The sequence below is a fragment of the Uncinocarpus reesii genome, genomic scaffold, assembly GCF_000003515.1.
Source record: "Uncinocarpus reesii 1704 scaffold_2 genomic scaffold, whole genome shotgun sequence".
Taxonomy (NCBI): domain Eukaryota; kingdom Fungi; phylum Ascomycota; class Eurotiomycetes; order Onygenales; family Onygenaceae; genus Uncinocarpus; species Uncinocarpus reesii.
The window spans coordinates 4,705,596-4,727,339 of NW_003052499.1; the positions used below are offsets into that span (position 1 = coordinate 4,705,596).

The following is a 21,744-nucleotide window of genomic DNA, read 5'->3' on the forward strand; positions in this document are numbered from 1 at the left end:
TTGGGGCTCGACGACGAACATCCCAAAGCTTCACAGCGCAACAAGCTACAACTTCTCTAATTCCACTGCCTTCTAACATCTTAAGCGAGGCACAACCGTGATTGATCCATATTAATTTGCCTATTTGGTTATTTTGCCTACAACCTATCGTTTGAGTCCGTGCCTTTTCTATCCGGAGTTCGGTTGAACGTTTCCTCATAGTTAACCAAGATGCCTTCAGATCTCTGGTAAGCCGATTCTGGACCAAATACGTATCACTCGTCCCTATACGGGTTTTGTCGATTATCTTGGCCTTAATACTAACTGTTAAACCACGTCTAGCCCTGTTTACGCGGTTAGTAGACCTAAGCATTCTGCACTCATACTCGACGAGCAAACACGACTTATGACCCGACTGTCTATCTCCTTTTTCCACCTCCTTGACGCATTTTAGAACTGGGCCTGGTACTGATATTGAACAAACAACAGCCATTCTTTGGTGCCTTAGGATGCTCTTCCGCCATCATCTTCACATGTTTCGGTGCTGCCTACGGGACAGCAAAAGCCGGTGTGGGCGTCTGCTCGACCGCTGTGCTAAGACCTGACTTGATCGTCAAAAGTAAGATGCTCAACTTCACCTGATGAACCCATAATGTCGGCGCTCGGGCTTCGCAGGTGCACAAAATCCCGTATGTGCTTCAGTCGTCGCTAACGCCTTCTCTACCTCCTCTAGACATCGTTCCTATTGTCATGGCCGGTATCATTGGCATTTACGGGTTGGTTGTCTCGGTCTTGATAGCGAACGACTTGGGTCAGGACAAATCGTTGTACACCGGCTTTATTCAACTTGGTGCTGGATTGTCCGTCGGTCTTGCTGGATTGGCCGCAGGGTACGTTTTGCCCTCATCATAACTGTAAATCCATGCTGATGATCGTTCTGCCCCTAGATTCGCTATCGGAATCGTTGGTGACGCTGGTGTCCGTGGAACTGCACAACAACCCCGTCTTTTCGTCGGAATGATTTTGATCCTCATTTTCGCTGAAGTCCTGGGTTCGTTTTCCTATGAAGTTAATAATTGTAAAGGCTCATGTTTCTAATCAATATTGACAGGTCTATACGGACTGATTGTTGCACTTCTCATGAACTCCCGTGCAACGCAAGGTGTTACATGCTAAACATTGCACAACCAATTTAAACACAGCCTGCCAGCCGATACATCGACTGCTAGGCCAACTAATGAAGACTGGTGGGAGTCAACTGTGTTTAAATCAAGTACTATGGAATATGAGTGGGTGAGGATGATGACTTTACTTATCTTGCCATTGACCTGAGAACCTAAAACCGTCGTACTACTCCGTACACCATACCGCATTTGTTTTATCTGTGGTGGCCGAAACATGTATCCCAACTCTCATGGTTGGGGATTTAGCCTGATTTTAGACGTTTCTACCTTTCCTTCTGGGGTTTCTATCTGGTTTTTCATTGCCAGTCTTTGAGGTTTTCTCCTGCTTATTCTGTACGTTGCCTCCCTGCTACTATATCATAATTGCTCTTTGGTACCTATGCTAGACGTGGATTTCGGATATCTTGGGACTTGAATTCATGTGCAATGTATATGTATCTGTGCTATGTGTACTGTAGTTAATGCATTTATTTCCTTATAGCTGTCTACATCTTATAAAAGGTAGTTTAACAACGCACGGTTGCAAGGCTTGGTGTGGATTGCTTCATGCTATGCATTGATGGGGATACTCTATATGTATATTCAAAAAGCGTAGAGAGGCGAGAAGACAAGATAAGCCATGTGGACTGCATGGTCTATTCAAGGGACGGGCAAGTGTTGCCATAGGTGGACAGCAGCGGCATATATAAACCATTTCTCTGAGTGGATGGAAAATCTTATAGACTGTATGAAAAGAAAAAACAAGAGAAGCCAAGTCGATCGTCCGACCAACAGAGACAAACGCGAAAATACCTACGGATTAACAATGCCAGCTATACCGAACAGAAGCAGCAGCTAAGAGGAGACCAGAAAATCAAAACAGACCGGAATTGACCGCGAATAGCCAAGTTCATTAGGTCTTATCAAGTTTGCGCCTCAAAGTTCTTGTTTTCCGCATCAGTTTCTTGTGCTTGTGTTTCTTCATCTTGAGCTTTCGCTGTCTTTTAACACTGATGGCATGCATCGTGGGTCTTCTCCGCTCCATAAAAGTTTCCCATCGCAATTGTCGGATCCGCATCCTATCTAAGAAACGGCTTGGTAATCTCGCGGACTCGGGAATATGTTGCTCCCCCATGGTTTCTGTCTCGACGCCCGACGGCGCTTCCATTTCTTCTACACGAACAAATGGTGTTGTAAACGCCTCATAGCTCCTTGAACCGTCTGCGTGGCTAGACTCACGTATCGTAAGAACAGTAGAGTAACTCTGTTCCGTTTCGGCTGCTTCGGCTTCCGCTTCCATGGCCTTCGCCTGCTCAGCCTCATCCATAGGGACAGGTGGTGGGGGAGGATTAAAAGGTCTGAGTCTCTTGGCAAATTCTTGAACGGATATCCGCAGATCCTGCATTGGGACGCCATCAAGGTGTGTCACATCGGGTTCCGCATTGCTCGTCGATGCCTGCGTTACAGCCGCACGAAGATCGTTTGCTTCCGTAGAGTGAGGCCCTTTGGGAATCGCATTTTCAATCACATTAACTGCCGAAGCAATGGTGTAGATTACGTCGTTTTGCCGCGCTTTCGATTGCTTTTTCGAGGAGAAAATGGAATTAAAAAGTTCGGAAGTCGACGCCGGAGGTACCGTGGTTGTAACGGACATGGGCCGGTGAATAGAAAAGAAAGATGCGACGTGTATATCTGAATATATTCCTTTGGTTAGCACATCTGATCTTTCCCAAAAGGTCCACGTGATTCAACAAGCAAATTGCCAAAATTTCAGACAAGCCAAACAATAGCGAGTACGAACCTTGAGGATGTAAATGCTGTGTAGAAGGAACGCTAGGAAGATTCAGCGAAGTCTCTGGTTTGGATTTGCTCTCCTTGGCCCGGCGCTTGGTTCTTTTTTCAGCGTCCTCTTTTTTCGTCGGGCTTACACTCTTTGCGGGAGCTTGCGATGGCGCATCGATGCCTCTGGAGCCATCACTCGGGGGTACTGGGGGTTTTGAAGAGGAATACCGGCGGTGATGGGTTCGAGGAGCAGCGAGGTTGGTTGCGGAGCTAGCGAGGGCGATGGTTGATGGGCGTGGCGTCACGGCGGGAATGGCGACCGTTGGAGTTCGAGCGATACGGCATATCGAAGAGGAAAGCATTTTGAAGCAACAAGAGCCGCGAACAGCTCCTGTGCAGTCAGTCGAGGGAGGATCGAAGGGGGAGGGTTTATCACTGTCTGCTGTACCTTTGGAGTGAGCAAGTTCTGCTCCCAAGCGGATTAAAGGTGAGTTCAGTCACATTGCCGCCACAAATTACATAATCACCCGATATGTCACGTGGAGGCGTCCCATGACATGATTTCCAGGAACGAGGACAACAGCTCAATGAAAGTTATCAATCCTAAAGAGAGCTTGCTGTGGACGAGGACTGTACCAATGCCATTAGTGTTCTGAATGATATTGATGTCGACACAAACACGTTTGACTCCTCGGTTGTCAGATGCCAGGCGCATCCATCTGCCCAACCAAGCGAGAGGGGTAAGCCTACATGGTATTTGTCGGCGGTTCTCCGCAGACACTCGGGCTTCTTTATAGCCGTGGGGGTTGGATAGCGCGGAATGTCGAGCAGACAGGCAGATCCCCTGTCAGACACTTTCGTATTTACCCCTTTAAGTCTTTTCAGAGTCTGCGCGCATTTCTCCTGTTGCTTGACATGAACGGTAAAGGCACTTAGAGAAACTTAGCAAGGGTCACTGCGAAGCGAGAAGCAAATGGTAAACGTCCCCCATCTATTATTTAATATTCACAAAGCACGCTGCTAAAAAGACATTACAATCAAACTCGAAGTCCTTCCACTTTTCATTCCCTTAACCCCAGATCCACCAACTACACCAAAGAAAAACAACTGTCCCTCCCGTAGATTGTTCATTCCTTGAACATCAGCTGGCTCAAGAGCCTATAAGCTTTCGGTGATGACCTGCGCGGTAAAGGAAAACAAACTAAACAAAAGTAATAGCATCATTTCTATGAGGCACCTGAAACACCCCAGCGAAACTTATACAGGAAAGCCGGAAAAATTGAAGTTCGACCCGAAAGTCACAAGTATGAAGATGAAGAGACAGTGAAAATATCAACACGTGCAATAACCGGGACATGTGCTCGATGATTGCAGCCATTCTCCGTCAAACTCCCGAACAGGATGAAGCATGAAATAAGAAGCACATGGGATATAATAGAAATAGCAATATGCAAAGAACAGATGCGAATGAAAGTCGAGAGGCGTGACTTTTAGGGTATCACGAAATTTACAAAACAAGGCTGTTCAAATTCTTCTGGATGATCATATCCTGCACTGAGTTCATGGTCGCTTTCAGAAGAGTCGTGTCGGTGGCGGTTGTGGGGTGAATATAAATTTCGCGCTCAGGCATACGGGTCATGCCTCTAAACCTCACTGAAAAGAATTTCTCGGCTGCTTCGTAATCGCCATCTGGCCCTTTGAATTCTGGAAAATGTTTTGACACAGGGGAGTATGGAAGCTTTTGTTTAAAGAGGTCAATTTTGTTGAGGAATAGAATGACGGGTTTTCTCTTGAACCAGTCGCCGTTGACCAGAGATTCGAATAGCATCATTGCTTCGTGCATTTGATTCTTCGGCCTCGTGTTAGCCACAACATATCCTTGGTCTGTGGCGGAAGTTACTCACCGCAGTTTGATCTTCAACAAGGCATTGGTCATAACCAGAAAGGGCCACCATGAAAAGCAGACACTGGACTCCTTCAAAGCAATGGATCCATTTCTTGCGTTCTGAGCGCTGCCCACCGACATCCATCATACGAAAGTTGATTTGCCCTAACTCAAAGAGAGTCTCTGTGATTCCGGTTGTTCGCAATCGCGAATGCAGCATATCTTGGTTGTTCGGAAGCCAACCAGGGGTGAATATGCGGTCCAAAGAATTGAAGTAGCTTTGAGAGGATGTCTTGTCAGCAAAGTGGCTTTCGTTATCGGATAGAATACCAGCGTCTTACTAGTCGAGGTTATCGTGAAGAGCAAACTCGTGGCCTTTTGCGACTGCTTTCTGAACTCCTGAATCATCCCACATTCCCTTCATCGCTTCTCGAACTTTTAAATCTGTAAACGCCTCATCGGATTCCACGTCTGCCTCAGTCCCCTCTATAAAATTGGCAAAATCCTGTGGAATAAGAAAAAATAATTATCGTAAGCTCGCACTCAATAATGTTTACCAAAACCGAACTGAGAACAAGAGTGCTAACCTGTGTAGCAGGTTTCTCAAAACCGATTCCTTCAGCCTCCATAATATTTATTAAGATCTTGAAGGCCACGATGATGTTAGAATAAATAACGGCGCGTGTTTGGCGACGCTCGTCTTCTGGGAAGCCACCAGCGTGGATGATGCGCATCTGTTTTATAATCGTAGATTTTCCAGACTCGCCAGCACCTGGTTTGAAAGTCTCAGGACCGTTGCTTTGCCATATGTGTGCCGCGGATTTCACCTACCAAGCAAAAGGATTTTGACAGTGCGGTCGTGCGTCTTCTTGTCCATGCGTATCATTTTGTCAATAGTCGCATTTTGCTTGATAGCTTGCCGCTCGTCAGGGCTAAGCTCCTTCGATCCGGAACACCCCATCTTGGAAAGCCGATTGAAACCTCTTAACATTCCATCAGTCAAACCCAAGCAATCAGTTATTTCGCAGTCGAGTCTGGTAGCAGCAGGGTCGCGAAAGTGGGTGATGGGGAAGTTGGAGACCAGGCCTCGTCAAAGTCGCTTTTGCTAAAAGTATATCGAAAAGAAACTAGAAAGGGCTCTTACCACTGGTTACCTATACTATCACTTTTCAGGATGTTGTCAGCGTTGAAGGGAGGTGTGGGACTTCTCCAGGTCACTCACAGTCTAGAACCTCCAGAATGACAACCTGGCAACCAATCTTGTGGGAACGGCGCAGAAGACAACCACTATATAACTCTTTGGAGGCAGATTGAAAAGATTGAAGAGAAAGGATGTCGCAGGATGTGAATTAAAAGTGAAGGTCGATGGGAAGGTCAAGTGAATGTAACCCAGGAAAGTCAAGCTTCATGTGCTCTCAGCAGTATCACCCATGCACGAGCCCAAGATGACATTCAAGGCGAAGAACACACACACTGTGAGGAATCAAAGTGATTGAACCACTCAGCCAGTGGGGTTGAAGCAGTTACACAGTAGAAGATGGTGATTCGCCTAGGCATCAGGAAACCATTGAAGGGGATGGAAATGGAATGCCAGCGCAAGACCGCCGGGCTGAGAAGAATCTGGAAGGTAGGAGATTTTAGCTGCCAGTCTGCCTGTCAGGATGCCGAATCCCCTAGCAGATTATTGGGCGCGCCCACGGGAAAAGGTGCGCATATACCCCGTGTAGAACTGGGCTTGCTGGGGTCAATGACAAGAGATCGGGCCAGGGATGCCGGTCTCGGTTGCGAGGGGGGTGGATTTGTCAACTTTTCAGCCACGAAGAAGAGGGTTGCTCGCGGGCAGGACGTGGGAGCTTCGCTGTGAGTCGATCGAGCTGCGTTCTGTGGAATATCGGGCGAGGACAACGATCAATAGTTTCGGAGAGCAGGACGCAATTGTGGCAGCGCCGAGATATACTCCGCACGGCTGAAGGGACAGAGCCACAAGCCTAACTCGCATAACTAACTAAGCCTGATGAGCATGGCCTTGCAGGCTTGGAGAGGTTGGTTTGTTTTTCCTGTGAGCCAGCCATCAGACACTAGCCTTGCGTTAGCGACAAGATTGAATGCTCTAGGTCTTTGAAGAAGGGATGATCTCGGAGGACACCGCGCTTCGCCCAAGCTCACACTTGCAGGAAGCTGCTATTATTCCTCGCCAAAGCCACAATGGCCGTTTGGAATTCGACGCCCATGTGCCCATGTTACATAAATGTTGTCATTCCCGCTGTTTCAGGGCCGTGGGGCCTTGACAGGGCCAGCAGTAGGCCAATGAGACCTGTGAACTAGCCGCTTCTCGGTTCGATCAGGCAACGTAGTTGGACGTTGGGAGTGCTCAACCTTCAGGATGCTTTGCTAGCAGGTTGCGGGATTCATCATTCCCTTGGCCCTTCAACAAGTGTCCTGGGGCAAAAGTCTATTGACTAGGCCCTTCAAAGAGTCCCACAAGCCTTTCAAGCTTGCCCGTCTACGACTGGGGATGTTTGGGGTTTATATCTCCCGAACGAACAAAGAAACGCTATCAAGACTCATCATCTCGTGGCGTCAAGCTGCGATTCCAGAGTTCCAATCCTTTGGGGCCGCAATCACCCGCTTAGCGCCAGTGAGTCGGTTTTCAAGGGCGCTCCAGACTATGTATGATCTCGCTCTAGAGGGATCTCCCACAGGTCCAACTTGTTGCAGAAGAAAAACACTGCAACTTTGTTTTGTTTGTGCATTATTGTTCTATTTAGCATACCCCGAATATATATCTACTTATTATATATCCATACATTCAGTCGTGTGCTCCAACTTCCTCAGACCTTCTTCAAACCAGCTTAACTAGTTATCGGATCTCCACTCCACATCATAAGTCAAGGTCGATCGTTTCCCGAAGCCATAGCGCCCGATTCCTCTCTGGATCCCAGAGTCCAGATACCCCAATCCCGCGATGGATCCGGTCCCACAGCTTTCTTATCCAAACAGTTTCGGGAAAGATCAGAGATCATCATGCGAGCAAGGGCCATTTTGGTGACTGTTTTGACGCGCCAGCTGAAACACGCCCACTGAATCGGAACCCTCCGTACGGAGTATTCCATAATGTAGGATTGTTCTCGCCACAAAAGCCAGACGCAAGACGACGGCGATGCCTCTCTTTCTCCTGCTGCACTGTACTCCGTACAATGCAGGCGCTTTGAACGCCGGCAGCCCAACCCAGGCTGGCGATTTTATCAGCAGGCTTCAGATTACACTGCGATACCACTGTAAATGACAGCTAACGCAAGGGGCGCACCAGTCTTTCGATAGTCATTGGCTCCAGACTTCAAGAACGGAGCCCAGAGTTCTGTTTCTGGTTTAGCCCGGTTTCCGAGGCGTACGGATTACATTCGGCTCCTTGGCCTTCCGAAACCACCGGTATTAATGCAAGGGCCTCGAGTCGATACTCCTCAGGGGCCAGTTCAAGCCAGAAGCAGGGGGACATTGGCTGGCAAAACGCAGGGCCCGGGAGCACCATCGTCCACCGTGAAAACTGCATGATGTTGATATGGTGAACGAGCGATGCCAGAATCCTACTCGGTTCCTGAGACAAAGCGCACTTTTGATCGGACCTAAGGAGGCCTCTCCCCTGACGAATTCACCAGTTTCGCGAATAATGCAACGATACAACAGGGAAGTTGAAGCTGCGGTTAACCTTTGATGGATGTTTCGATATCGGTCTAAACTCCCTTTATCAGCGACTGTGTAGTTGCCCTACATACTTAGTCGACAAAATTTGTGCTTTGTGCTTTGCCGCCAGATTCTTTTTCGTCGAGAAACGTTTCGAACCTTGCATTCGAAGAAGCGGGAGCGATTGACTCTGGCCGATGCTGGGGATATGATCGACACTGCCTTTGCGCTTGACAGGTTTCTTGAAGCCGCAGCGAGGGCTCCTGCGATGCAACCTTGCTAGTGCCCATCACATTGCAGATCTGAGGATGCCCAGTGGTACCAATCAAACTAATTCTACTCCGTAGACCTAAACAAGACGCTCCATGCGGAATATATGTACTCCGTAGGGTATTACTCGTAGTTTGCAGCTGATGTCATAGCTGTCTGGAGCATAGCTATATCTAGCAGTGTGAATGCGATTTAGCTCCGTCAGTCGCGATAAAAGTATGTGAAGAAACCTGGGAGAATAGAGCTATTTACTGTGTGTACTCCGTAAGGATATGCTTTTTCGTACTCAATGCGGCGCAAATGAGCCCTGCAAGATCAGCGCTCAGACACCAGCGTAGGAGCTAGTTACTTGAGAGGTCAAATATGACTTTATCCCGACCAGGGTTGAAGCGCTTAAAGCTTGAAGGGCTGGCCAAAACGAAACAATGCCAACAGCTTCTTCCATGCTATTGAAAGCTAGATATAATAAAGGGGCTTACCGAATATGACCCATTCAGTTCGGATTTGGCCAACGCATTGAGACGAGGATGTTGCGCGTTCAAAGGATTGAATAACCAATCACTACTCCAATTCCTTGGTTCCTTGGAAGATGAGAAATACAGCAATGCCAACATTGCTCTTTGAATGTTCTTGGGTTGATTTCTTCAACTCGCCCGACAAAATGAACCGTTTTGATACCCTCTACCTCTATAAATATTCTTTTTAATATTCTTTTTTGTAAAGATATTCCCGTACACGTGCGCCGGGAATATTAGGTCCTAATACGGTAGCGCGTCTGGCGTAGCAAAGTAGGCTTGAGGAAGACGCGTAGCTTAAAGAGAACCTATTGGCGCGTCTTAATCCGCAGGCTAGAAAAGGACCATTGCCTACCATTGCGTTTTGTTTGCTGAATGGTCGCGTAATAGTCCGCCTAGGTTGCCATAGACATGGTAGGTCGCTCACGCTGTCACGGAAGAGGAGTAGCTGAAAATGCACAGTCGCGCGCCGGAGCAAGCCAGTGGGCAGCGCAAGAATCAGGTGCATAGAGATGTGTCGGCGGTTTCCTGGTTGTTGCCATCCCCCTTGGGCTTCTTGACAGGCTTGTTGGCAACTGAAGCCTTGAATATTGCTGGTTTACGGACTCAGACGGGTTCTGGGAGCTGTATATAGCCAGCTAAGATGACGTCGTATAATGGCGGCCTTGACAAAGCAATCCGCTGCGACACCGCGAGGCAATCTGGATATCGTGCCGTTCAGGGCTCAAATCGAAGCAGCCCGAATGTAGTCATCGACCGCGCTATATAAAGCCCTTCAACCTCAGTGATATTCATGAAGTTCATCAGCCAGAGCACTCTCGGAACCGTCTGATATTCTTATATCAAAATATTATGGTGTATACCACCATCAGAAGACAGGTCACAATCACCAATACCTCAATAACCAGATATTCTGAGTCGGCATTTTGTGAGCATGAATATCCCTATTCTCAATAGGTATACATCTCTAACCCAGATGCAGAAAAAAAGTCAAGATGTGTGACGTCCACTTCAACACAACTAAATACAGATGCGGCCATACGATGGTGGGACCGAAAGATCGACCATGCGGTCAAGGTCGCCCGGGGCCATGGTCATCAATCCATCCGGGACTGAAACATGCTCGCTCTAAGTTTGCCGTGAATGTCGCCAAAGATGACCTGTTGTAAGAATCTCTCTGGACGCTTCAGAGAATGCTTTTGTTAACGTTAGTGTAACTAGGTCAAGCAGAATTTCAGACTCTTCTCCATCGCCTCGAACCCGCCTTCTTGAAGGCACGCAATTCGCTACCCCGCGATACCAAAATTCGGTAGGCTTGACGGTCGACGCTAATTTATGACGTCCATTTTTTATTTCCTTCAAACCGTCATTTGTGGACCACTTTCCTCCAGAATGTATATGCCGGCCATGTAATTTGTTTCATGTGATTGGATAGTTGTTACTTTCAACAGAGCTTCATTCCATCTTTCGAGTACCACAGTTCCCTGATTACTATTGTAAGCAACCATTACGAAGTATAATTTGGGAATATGAAACAATTTCACCAACATGAGCACTCAGTAATCCATTTGAAGGTCCACGTGATAGAACCAGACACACTCTGAAAAGTTGACGTGGTCGCTGAAATAAAGGTGGAACTGGCCAGCAGTGGGTTCCAGAGGTGTTTTGCTTTGCTTCTCTGCATTTTGGAGAGAATCATACATCTCTTGGGCCGAGGGGCGATGATATGCCATTTTGTTCAACCTTATAGTATAGTCGCAAGATTCTGGGTGAAATTTATATTTCGCTCTGGTAAGTTTGAAGATTTAAAACATACGGAGAATTTATCAATTGAGATCCTTTGAGAGTCTGATCTCATTTCAGAAACAAAATGTATCTTCCCAGGGCCCTTAAAGGGCAATCGAATTGTCAAAGCTGATTCCAGAAATGTGTTTCGGAGTGCTGAACCATTGGAACAATTTGTCAATTAACAAGTGCTGCAAACATCTTGCGGTGATATTGCAAGAAGAAGAGTAAGAAGAAGAAGAAGAAGAATTGATTCAACTCGAAAGGATGAAGTCGGGCCCCCGCCGAGTCACGTGTGAGGCTCTGCGGCCCGTTCGGTTCGCAACGGCCTTCCAAGCCAAAATCACGACGATTATTGACTGCATCAGCTGAAGAGGAGATTTGAATCCCGAGGTTCCAGGGGAGACTCAAGTACGAGTGATAAAAAGTTCACATTGGTCTCAGCGAATAATACGCACAACAAGCCACTCGCACAGGTTGGGCTTCAGGAACTCCTTGCAACCCCGCCCCCAAGTCAAAAGCGACACCGACTTCTGGCTTTCTATTCCAAGCATGCCAGAATCGTGCAAGCACCCTTCCCTGCAACCGTTGATGCTAACATATTCCGGAAAAGGAAAATCAACATCTTTGGAGGTGCCAATTTTCCAATCAGTCCCAGTTAAATAAACCCCCGTTTCAACGGCCTCCCCGATCCGCTTTCTACGTCACTGACCTACCTTTCCTTTGTATTTTTGGAGTGCGTGTTGGCAAAATAAGCGTAACGGCCTTGGGTGTCCGCTATGTCGGACAAACCTTCTTCTCTTGACGGCATCTCAATATGCAGTCAAAAGGCCGGATACCCTATCTGGTTCTTTCCTGCCCAAGAAGCAAAAAATATATTTTTATGACTTGGAGACTGGAAACAAGCTGCGTTCATCACGACTTTCATTCCCAGTCTTCGCTGGAACTGGGATCATAAAACATGCGGTTACGTTTCAAATTTCCAGATGCCGTTTCCTGACAATATCTACTTTCGTCCATAACAGGGTTTCGAAACGCCAAAATGAACGCTGCGTTTTCCGTTTACCAAGCACTTTCGTGGGATAATTCGGAGTTCATGTATGCAACGGACTGTTACGAAATTGGCGAAATCCCAAAGGACGCTGCAATCAGGGGCGCTGAGGAACCCAGTGCTCTAGTCAGTTATCGCTCGGGAAGAACGAGGAAATACAAGACGCGACGCGGGAGGAATCTCAATCTGCTATATTGAGAACTCAGGGATCCCAGTCATATACTCCGCATGTTAGACTTTCTATTTTTGTCACGGTTCGTGCGATTTTGCCAAGAGCCAGGTAACTATTGATGAGATCTATAAACCCGCAGTATCGAGAAAAGGGAGTGAGAAGTCCGCGGCATCATTACTCGACCGCCATTCATGCCATTTGCAGGGTTGCAGCAAGGTTATCTCTTCTCCAAAAACCGTCGCTATGTGAATTACTTGATATCCCCGGCGTTAATATGTTCCGAAAATGCTACCAAATGCCCTAGATGAGTTCTAGGAGGATAGAACTACTAAAAAAAGGCGTGGATGATCAAATACAGAGTTGTCAAGTTGGTGGCCGGCATATGATATTCATATCAGTAACTTCACGGATCCGCCTCCAAGGCATTTAGATGACACATATGAAGATTCCGAAATCAACCTTCTCTGGCAGATAACTTCAACTGGTTTCAAATCCCCACATTTTCCGTGGGCGTTGGCTGGGATTTGCTCCTCTACGAAGCTTGAGCTGGTTACTCCAGTGATATTCAAGCCCTTTCAGATCTGCAAATGCGATGAACACGAAGTCTACCCTCGATAAATTACCACAGGGAAAGCCTTCCGGCCAGAGAAACCCGCCTGCGCCAAGAGACCGGGGCTGGGATCCCGTTCAACGGAAGCGTGGAAAAGAAGGCCATTACTTTTTCTGATGCTGCGGACTCTGCACTCCACATGCTTGTTCGTCGGATCTCTATTGAGCTTGAAAGTCAGTCAAAACTTGCTTTGTGGCAGATGAGAAAATTTCTGCCTTGTTCGGTTCCCGGGCTGGCCGTTCACCCGTTGTCTGCGCCTTCGTGACAGCTAATAGTTATACGGTTGACAAGTAGCCATGGCGCTATCAGTTTCCGGTGGGATGGATAGCATATACGCAGACCGCTAAACTTGAGAATAAGGGCTGCTGCTAGGTATGTAGGAGGTTATGCATGCAGAGCTTCTTCTTGGAAGTATCAGTTATATATAGAGACTTCCATTCGCTTCAAACAAATGGTAAGGGATCAGGTCCATCTTTCATCTCTCTCCGCGACCCGGGCTCGACCGAAAGCAAAATGGCTAGTTAGCGTGAAATGACCACCCTTGTACCCTTGCTACTTTTCGTCCAGGATCTCAAGTCATCTTAGCCTCTCAATACGAACAAGATACGCATGGCCTGTGCGCGACGGAAGTCATATTCACGGATATCTCATCACCACCAAAGTCTCTAAGATGAATCTGAACAAGCCAGGACGTTATAAAAGGACAGCTATGACGGCCTTGCCACTGTTTCGATATTTTCCGTTCGTCTTGATGGGCACGAAGTTCCAGTCCACGTTGATTTCTAGCTAGCAGAGTTACAATAATTGCATCACCGACACTTGCCCTTCTGGTCTTTTCGTCCTCCGATATCTTACCAACCACGCGCTCCAAGGACGAATGGATTATGGATTTGAAAATTTGCCCCAGTCATCCATTGAAGCCTCAGCTTTTGAACCTTTAGCAACAGATGCCTTTGAGACCCCAACAGAATCGTCGAGCTCGCCTTCGCTCGATGTAAGCGAACTTAAAGAGCTTTTCGAGTTATCTCCCCCTATGAACGATGCCACGGCTTCCTACTATTCAATGGAAGGAATGATACCTGTGGAATATGTGGGGTCCACATCACTCGACGAGCGTGATCGATGCCGCCGGCAATCCAACTCACACAAAGCCCCAGAAAATCTAAGTAGTATGCATCTTGTAAGTTTACATCCGGTTTATACGTCTTTGTCCTCGCCTAACGAACATGCACTATAGCGACGACGCGCACAAAACAGAGCATCTCAGCGCGCCTTCCGCGAACGCAAGGAAAAGCACGTAAAGGCGCTGGAGGATCAACTACAATGCCTACACGAGCAGCATCAAGCACTTTTATATTCTTACACCCGCCAGTCCGAGGAAGTTGGGAGACTTAAGGATGTGATAAAGGAGCTGATGTCCGAGCTGGAACTACTCAAAACGGCAAATAACATTGCTTTCAGTGGCATCGGATCCCCGGATAGACCTGGGGTGTTCGACATTCCAGGGCAATATCCATCAACCTCTTATCCTCATCTGAGTTCGCCGCACTACTTTACAATCCCTTCGTCGCAGTCAACGAGATAGATGGGTTATATGATGAGCGAAAAATAATGCATTGTGGGAGTATACGATGTTATTTTGATGCTGACGACTGGATCTTTCTCTCACCTTTGTTTTAGATTTTTTTTCACTTCATGTTTTGTCTGGGTTGGCGTAAGATATCTTTCTACAATTACTGATATCCTTCATTGTTATAGTATATATACCGGACTATCGGAGTTGCGAGGACTTTTTTTGCATGTAGGTACGAGGCTGGCGGCTGGTGGTGACCTTTTTCTTCGGTTTTTCCCTTCCCTCGATGTTTGGGATTCCAAAATTGCCCATCGATGTAAATAAATCGTCTGCTTTAGAAACAATATCTTGTAATAGCTTTGAAATGAATTTCCTTCCTTTTAGCAAATCTATGTCATCTTTCCCGGTAGCTCTTAGAGAACGATGAGTTTGGAGAGAGCATGATTTTTTGACTTCTAGTCAAAAGCCACCCGGGGCTACTTGACGCATTGGGGTCCCTGAACGGCTGAAGTTGGAGTTTGATACGGAGTACTGGAGAAGATCTAGTTCTATTTTTGGGGATGAAACAGACACTCGGTGAATTATCTACTTTAGCAGGATATGACGATATCATCACCATTTCAACCGTCTCTCAGCCACACACACGTACTGCTGCCAGCCGTCTCCCGTCCGCCTTGTGTGCACCTTGGTCGCCAGAATGATATGGGCGTTGGCCTAGGTCCTTGGAAGCCGATGTTTCCTACGCCTTTCCATGACTTGAAGCGAAATCGTGAAAACCGGAGATGCTGAGGTCCTCCGTGACGTATCGATACGCAGATGTAATATAATATCCAATCCTATAGGGCAATTCGCGATTTTTGATGTCTCAAGGTAGGCCAATAGAAACCGCGTGGAAACTAAACTTTGTACTAAAAGTAGCCAATGGGAAGCCAAGAATCCTCACCCCTCCTCAGCAAAAAAAGAGAAGCACCAAAAAGGAGGGGGAATTTTTCCTATCATCCACATGTTTGTGGTGCTCACCAAGAGTGTTCATCTTCATCTCCTGGGCCCAACTCTCCTTGTGAACAGGCTAGGCCCTCATCGATTTCATCCGAACATTATTACACCGGCCTTCAAGCTTAGACAACACTCCTGCAGAAGCACCCCTCCAGAGCGGAACACTCCGATAGCGAAAATGACCGAAATCACACATCCCACCATCAAAGGTGAGTTGCTCTCCTGGCTTCATATCCGCGTTCCGGGCAAGGCCCAGACAATGCAATATCTCTTGGAAACCGATAATAATCTGGCCTTTCATGTATAGATGGATGGTTCTCTGAAATCTCTGAGATGTGGCCGGGTCAGGCTATGACCCTTCGAGTCAACCAAATCCTCCACCACGAGAAATCAAAATACCAGGACGTCCTCGTTTTTGAGAGTAGCGATCATGGTACCGTGCTGGTTTTGGACAATGTTATTCAGTGCACTGAGCGCGATGAATTCTCGTACGTTACTTCCACTGACGCTCCGTTTTGCTGGCATATTGGAATGAAGACGGTAATTGGGCTGACGTGTATTCCGCCAACTTAGCTATCAGGAAATGATCACTCACCTCGCGATGAACTCCCACCCTAACCCCAAAAAAGTCCTCGTCATTGGTGGAGGTGACGGCGGTGTCCTCCGTGAAGTTGTCAAGCACGAATCAGTCGAAGAGGCTGTTCTCTGCGATATCGATGAGGTATGCCCAGCCAGATTATAAAACTGCAAGGAACTCCTCACGGTCTGACGCTGATTATTGTGCAGGCTGTCATTCGCGTCTCAAAGAAATATCTCCCCGGGATGAGCCTTGGCTTCCAGCATCCTAATGTGAAGGTCCACATTGGCGACGGCTTCAAGTTCCTCGAAGAGCGAAAGAACGAATTCGACGTCATCATTACCGACAGCTCTGATCCCGAAGGCCCCGCCGAAGTCTTGTTCCAGAAGCCGTATTTCGAGTTGTTGCACGGCTCGCTCCGGGAGGGAGGAGTCATTAGTACTCAAGGTTGTTCGTCGCCGTTTCCTTCGTAATTTGTTTTCAATCCCCTGACTCTCTGATACTTTTGGGCATCTGTGCGAACAGCACAGTTTTTGCTTGCCAAATGGATTATGCTCCCGAAGTATCTCTAGAGGTTCATGTTCTGGTCACCTACCTGTTCTCCCTTACGCATTTCCAAGTTAAATGCTAATTGATCCACACATCTAGCCGAGAACCAATGGCTTCATATCAAGCTGATTACCGACCTCAAGAAACTCATGAAGGAGGTGTTCCCCGTTGTTGAATACGCCTACACGACCATTCCCACATACCCATCCGGTCAAATTGGATTCCTCGTTGCCTGCAAGGATGCCAGCCGAAACATTCGTGAGCCTGTGCGATCGTGGACTAGAGAAGAGGAGGACAAGCTGTGCAGATACTACAACCAAGACATCCACCGGGCAAGTTTCGTGCTACCGAGTTTCGCGAGAAAAGCTCTTGAGTAAGTTCAAGATGACTTGGATGCCCATTTTAGAACAGGAAACATGACCAATAATGTGGGATACCCATACAAAATTCAAATACGGATAGGATGGATGTTGGGGAAAAAAGACAACATCTACGGAGAATGTATGGGATACAAATAAGAACAGAATACAAGAGGGTTTGCCCTTCTCCTTTTCCGTTGATAAGCCTTTCGAGTAATACGTTCCCTAGCAATAAGTGCTCGAAGCCTCAAGGGGTTGCGAAGTAATTGGAGAGTACATAGGAGACACAGAATTATATTCTCCTTGTTTAAGCACATGCATGCAAGCAGGTATCCTTCCCAACCATGCATAACTAGACGTCAGAGGGCTAGCCCGAAATATTCAAAATTTATTTAAAATCAAGGACGACATTTGTTTCTTTAAACAATTTAATTAACTGGAAAGAATACAAAAAAAACCCCCATAGCATGCCCGTGTCTGTTCACTCTATGCAATATGGAGTTCGGAATCGAACAGGAAGACAACTCGTCGATATCAGCTGTTAGCGAAATAACTGGCAAGAATTGCACTATGGCGGGGGCAGCTGAAGCAAGAGCAAGCCGTGTTGTTCATGGCGCCACTTGCAACGGTGACAGGAACGGGAACAGCGGCGGCGGGAGACGCAACGGCGGGCTCGTTCAGCCAAGTATCCCTACCCAGGATTTTAGTCTTGTGTTGGGGGGCGTAACAAAATGCTATAGTTATTGGTGGGTTGGCTTACATTCTTTTGATGAGGATAAATGCGATCTCGAGACTGAATGCGACGCCGATCAAACATAGAATATCCCACAAAGTAAGCTCAACAGGTGTGGTAGACAATCTTGATATTAGTGTTGCCATGGTCAAGGACAAGCAGGACTGTTGTGGTTGAGATGTGGTAGTTAGTTAGTTACAGCAAGACCTCGTTAGTTAACTTATATCAATGCGTCCTCGAGAGGACACGCCGTTCCACCCACAGGGCATATGTAATTGAAGCTGCTGCTTCCATGGTCAGAAGGATTACGCCGGTAAGTCCGGGATCGAGTCGACCGACAGGAGCTCCAGGCAACGAGCGCTTTAAAGTGTGGGATTCAAGGATAGCATCAGGCTGCCTTGAACCTTGGACACGGCAGAGGATGCATGCTGGATGCTCTGCTGGTAGTGACTTAGTTGAAATTCATACTCCGTAGAAGAACGAGGTGATACCAACCATTGCAAACAGGCCAAACAAATCAAGGGAGCCTAGACTGCCAAGCTTAGATAACCAATGGTTATGTATTTTGGCTCTCCTTGCTATCAATACATCATCCCGGCTGGAATCTCTATGCTGTCGTTTATTTTCCATTTGGCTCGTTGCCTGATGTTCGTTGTGGCAAGCTAATCCTTGATACCCGACAGTGACTTGAACATAAAAGAAGAGAGTGAGATGAAGTCAAAGTCATCCTGAGTTCCCTTTTCGGAAATGCGTACCACAACGGGTTAAATAAATGGCTCTCCTTACGCAACCTGACCATTTTCAACGCATTTTCTCTACTTACTTACGACCTGGACTCGCTGAGAACCTTCCTCAAGTGAGGGCCGCATTTTATACTCGTGTTTTCCCCATGTGTTTGCTGACTCCTAACACTTCTGATTACCCCAGGGATATGGCCCTTTATTGAATCTCTCCATGTCTTTCTAGCTGCTCCATTAACTGGCACTCATGAACTAGTGCTATACTAGATTTTGAACTTGTGAACCCTTATAGAAGCTGATGTGGGAATCTTCGAGACTTTGATGACTTGAACAACTCACCATCACTGCTGACTGAGCTTGCTTAAAACACCAAAAGCAGTCAACCCAACCTATCCATATTTTGAACATATATTTGATTCTATCATTATCCTCTGTGGGAACAAACATGACTCAATTGGCATCAAGAACATATTAAAGGAATGCCTGCCTCATTTCAATACCCTGGTGTCACTGATGGGATGATGAGGAAGGGTGATGGCTAGGGCGCTTGAGTACATGAGATTCTCCATGCCCTGCCCAGAGACACTTTAACTAACTGCTTAATGAGTGATTTGTTGAAGTTCTCGCGCACATGGTGAATTATAATACTAGTGAAATAGTGTCTGAAACTGGGATACCGTAAGACTCCATTGATCCCAATAGTGCTCACCTGCTCACTGTCCTGAATTAGACTAGCAAATGAGCCCCAGCACTGCAGGGTCTGGATTATTTCTAAAGAAGTATCCAGTTATGTGAAAGCATGTGAGAAGGGAAATGACTGGGAAGAATGTGCCTGACGGAGCAAGAGAAGGTTCGCCTTTGAGTACTATGCAACAGAAGCAAGGTGGAAGTACAATTGGTTCCTGGGAATGGTCATTCTCTGGATTCTATGGAGGTCGCCGCCATATGTTTCGGTCCTTCAGTATAGGGGGCCTCTCCTAAGCCTTCGGCGCTGCTTAGTGGTCTAACTTGTAGGGCTGCAGACTCAGAGACCAACTCCCCTTGCCCCCGCAAGATCCCCCCTAACTCAAGCCTGCGAACGCCTGAAAGTGTCCAAGGATTCAAGGCCGCTTTCGTTTTCACTTTTGAAGCTTTCTGATGAAATAGTGTTGTCATTACCTGACAACTTGGTGAGAGGAAAAGCCCTCACCTCAAAGATGGTTCATGAGAGCATGCAGTGAGTTTCTCTGTGCACTTTTCAACAGTTTAGAGGTTGAGCAGAAGATCCAGATAATCATTTACACTGCCGATACTTCCTCCTGGAAGAAGTGACATATGCATCTACATCTACATTGGAAGTTGGAGTGTTAAAAACGGCATGAAGCTTCAAGGAGTTGTCATTTGATGACTTCAAGAATTGCAAGGAGATATGTCACTTGCTATCCTGAAGGCTGAACGGACAAGAATGAACTCTCATTATAAAGAAATAAGAGATAGTGGACGAAGCCACTAGATGTCAAAATCAGAGGGCTGAGACAACACAGATTATCATAACTGTTGTGCCTCAGGATAATGAGGATATAAGGATGAGAAATGCTCTCTTGATGCTTCCATTCAGGAGCATCTTTCTGAGGGATCCAGTGGGTGAGGAAGGAGATATTATTCTGGGTGAGGAGGTTGATCTCCCGAACAAGAGCCGGAACTGCCGAAGCCTACCCTGGACTCAGTGAGGTAGCTTTGAACGTTCCTCGTACGTTATTCAAACTGTTTTTCAACCTCGAACTGGACTAAGATACCATTTTAGGCCCGTTTTCCCACCCAGATGTTCCACTCAAGGGGATGGCCAACGTCACTAATTCCAATGTTATTACGTTTCGACTTTTCAATATCCCAAGTCCCGTGCAGAAGGCAAGCTAGTATATGCATTTCCTGGATTGGTGTATTGTCAACGGTTTCTGCATATCAAGAGCATTTCTACCTCGCAGAAACAAATGGGTGTACAATTCAAACCTAAGGAATAATAGCTCCAACTCCATATGGACCTTTCATTTCCTACATGATCCATCAAGGGCATTCTGTTATCGACTTTCCCGACATGGACGTTATCGTGTATGAGACTATCAGTTTCGCCGCCCTAATCCTTCGTCGTTTCTTCGTCGATCCGACAACGCAAGCCGCGAAGGCGATCGCCAAAATGAACATCATCCGACCGTAGAGTGGCGCGGTAGCGACTCCGAGGGCATCCTCCTTGATTCGAAACCGATTAGTAGGAGGTCAAATGAACGCCGTTGTCGTGTACACTCGTGGTCGCGTCGAAGAGGAACCCTGCACTTCTTGTGCAAAAGGGAATGGACCTTTCCAGCAGTGTGTTCGGGCCGTCAGCTCGGCGGGACTAGAGGTGGGCAAGGGGGCTTGTGCCTCCTGTCTTTGGCCCAACTCTTGATCCTCCAAGTTCCAGTGCCCGCAGCGATTGCTTGTGAATGTGGAATTGAGTCTATACAGTCACTATGACTCTATGAGTGTATTCTGTTTTCAAGTTTGGACCATATATATATATATATATTAGATAACTGTTACTGAAACTCCCTGTGCCTCTGGTCCTGAAGTAGAGCAAGTCAAAGAAGAGGGTATTGCCAAATTTGACCTCAAATATGACATTTTCAATATTAACCTGCCGCCTTCTACCCATCAAGGGGGCCCAGATATTTCCCCGGATGCTCTCCAGTGCCGGAAGCCAACCAGCATTGCCAGGTAGGGGCATCAATTTGCATGTTGACAGGACTTGAAGTTTCTCAGAGAAGCAACTGTAGGATTAAGGAAAGTGTTGTGTTTCTTCCAAGCGCATCAGCGTAACTAGACTAGCAATAGAAGGGACATAGAGGGAAGCTTCATTCTATCTTAGATGCGTTGGGAAATCGCATCAAGCTAACTACTAACAAGGTCAGCTAAGCACATTTGCCCCTGTGACAACTATGAGACATGTTCTTACCACTCTATATCTCCACTGCTTAAGCCTGTTCATGATGTCAATCCATTCCATCCGGCATCAAGGTTCTCCTGCAGTATAAGGAACCCCTTCACTTCAACTGATAAGTGGCTTTGCTACAGTCAAACAGGATATGCCGCGATTCCTGCAACCAGGACTCCAGGAGAGAAAGAATGTAAACACCTTTGAATTTTTGCCTCACCAAACCAGCGCACGGCGCTATCACTTAACTACCTAGTCACCTGAACAAGAACTCCCAACGATATAAAGCCGTGCCACACGGCAAACCCTTCATCTAATAAAAGACGCCAAAGCAAGCCAACGCCTCAGCCTCTGTAGGTATACATATACTCGTATAG

General features: G+C 47.0%; 8 protein-coding genes across 8 annotated transcripts; 4 read left to right on the forward strand and 4 right to left on the reverse strand.

Annotated features, from left to right (window-relative positions):
* Positions 1 to 631: 631 nt before the first annotated feature.
* Positions 632 to 1,155, forward strand: UREG_04557 (vacuolar ATP synthase subunit c; the record flags this gene model as incomplete). Its single annotated transcript, XM_002544994.1, has 4 exons — positions 632 to 668; positions 713 to 869; positions 927 to 1,030; positions 1,091 to 1,155. The coding sequence occupies 4 exons, from the start codon at positions 632 to 634 to the stop codon at positions 1,153 to 1,155; spliced, it is 363 nt and encodes a 120-aa protein (XP_002545040.1).
* Positions 1,156 to 2,055: 900 nt separating this feature from the next.
* UREG_04558 (uncharacterized protein) lies at positions 2,056 to 3,286 on the reverse strand (the record flags this gene model as incomplete). The annotated part of the gene is made up of 2 exons (XM_002544995.1): positions 2,056 to 2,834; positions 2,944 to 3,286. The coding sequence occupies 2 exons, from the start codon at positions 3,284 to 3,286 to the stop codon at positions 2,056 to 2,058; spliced, it is 1,122 nt and encodes a 373-aa protein (XP_002545041.1).
* Positions 3,287 to 4,431: 1,145 nt separating this feature from the next.
* UREG_04559 (guanine nucleotide-binding protein alpha-2 subunit) lies at positions 4,432 to 5,770 on the reverse strand (the record flags this gene model as incomplete). Its single annotated transcript, XM_002544996.1, has 5 exons — positions 4,432 to 4,773; positions 4,829 to 5,117; positions 5,151 to 5,314; positions 5,397 to 5,581; positions 5,641 to 5,770. 5 exons carry the CDS (start codon positions 5,768 to 5,770, stop codon positions 4,432 to 4,434), a joined length of 1,110 nt encoding a protein of 369 aa, XP_002545042.1.
* A 2,061-nt stretch (positions 5,771 to 7,831) lies between these two features.
* Positions 7,832 to 8,359, reverse strand: UREG_04560 (uncharacterized protein; the record flags this gene model as incomplete). The annotated part of the gene is made up of 2 exons (XM_002544997.1): positions 7,832 to 8,042; positions 8,202 to 8,359. The coding sequence occupies 2 exons, from the start codon at positions 8,357 to 8,359 to the stop codon at positions 7,832 to 7,834; spliced, it is 369 nt and encodes a 122-aa protein (XP_002545043.1).
* A 1,911-nt stretch (positions 8,360 to 10,270) lies between these two features.
* On the forward strand, positions 10,271 to 10,795 carry UREG_04561 (uncharacterized protein; the record flags this gene model as incomplete). Its single annotated transcript, XM_002544998.1, has 3 exons — positions 10,271 to 10,440; positions 10,506 to 10,584; positions 10,727 to 10,795. The coding sequence occupies 3 exons, from the start codon at positions 10,271 to 10,273 to the stop codon at positions 10,793 to 10,795; spliced, it is 318 nt and encodes a 105-aa protein (XP_002545044.1).
* Positions 10,796 to 13,770: 2,975 nt separating this feature from the next.
* On the forward strand, positions 13,771 to 14,478 carry UREG_04562 (uncharacterized protein; the record flags this gene model as incomplete). Its single annotated transcript, XM_002544999.1, has 2 exons — positions 13,771 to 14,073; positions 14,131 to 14,478. 2 exons carry the CDS (start codon positions 13,771 to 13,773, stop codon positions 14,476 to 14,478), a joined length of 651 nt encoding a protein of 216 aa, XP_002545045.1.
* A 1,162-nt stretch (positions 14,479 to 15,640) lies between these two features.
* On the forward strand, positions 15,641 to 16,965 carry UREG_04563 (spermidine synthase; the record flags this gene model as incomplete). The annotated part of the gene is made up of 5 exons (XM_002545000.1): positions 15,641 to 15,671; positions 15,770 to 15,950; positions 16,036 to 16,183; positions 16,249 to 16,489; positions 16,688 to 16,965. The coding sequence occupies 5 exons, from the start codon at positions 15,641 to 15,643 to the stop codon at positions 16,963 to 16,965; spliced, it is 879 nt and encodes a 292-aa protein (XP_002545046.1).
* A 516-nt stretch (positions 16,966 to 17,481) lies between these two features.
* On the reverse strand, positions 17,482 to 17,826 carry UREG_04564 (uncharacterized protein; the record flags this gene model as incomplete). The annotated part of the gene is made up of 2 exons (XM_002545001.1): positions 17,482 to 17,638; positions 17,708 to 17,826. The coding sequence occupies 2 exons, from the start codon at positions 17,824 to 17,826 to the stop codon at positions 17,482 to 17,484; spliced, it is 276 nt and encodes a 91-aa protein (XP_002545047.1).
* Positions 17,827 to 21,744: the final 3,918 nt, after the last annotated feature.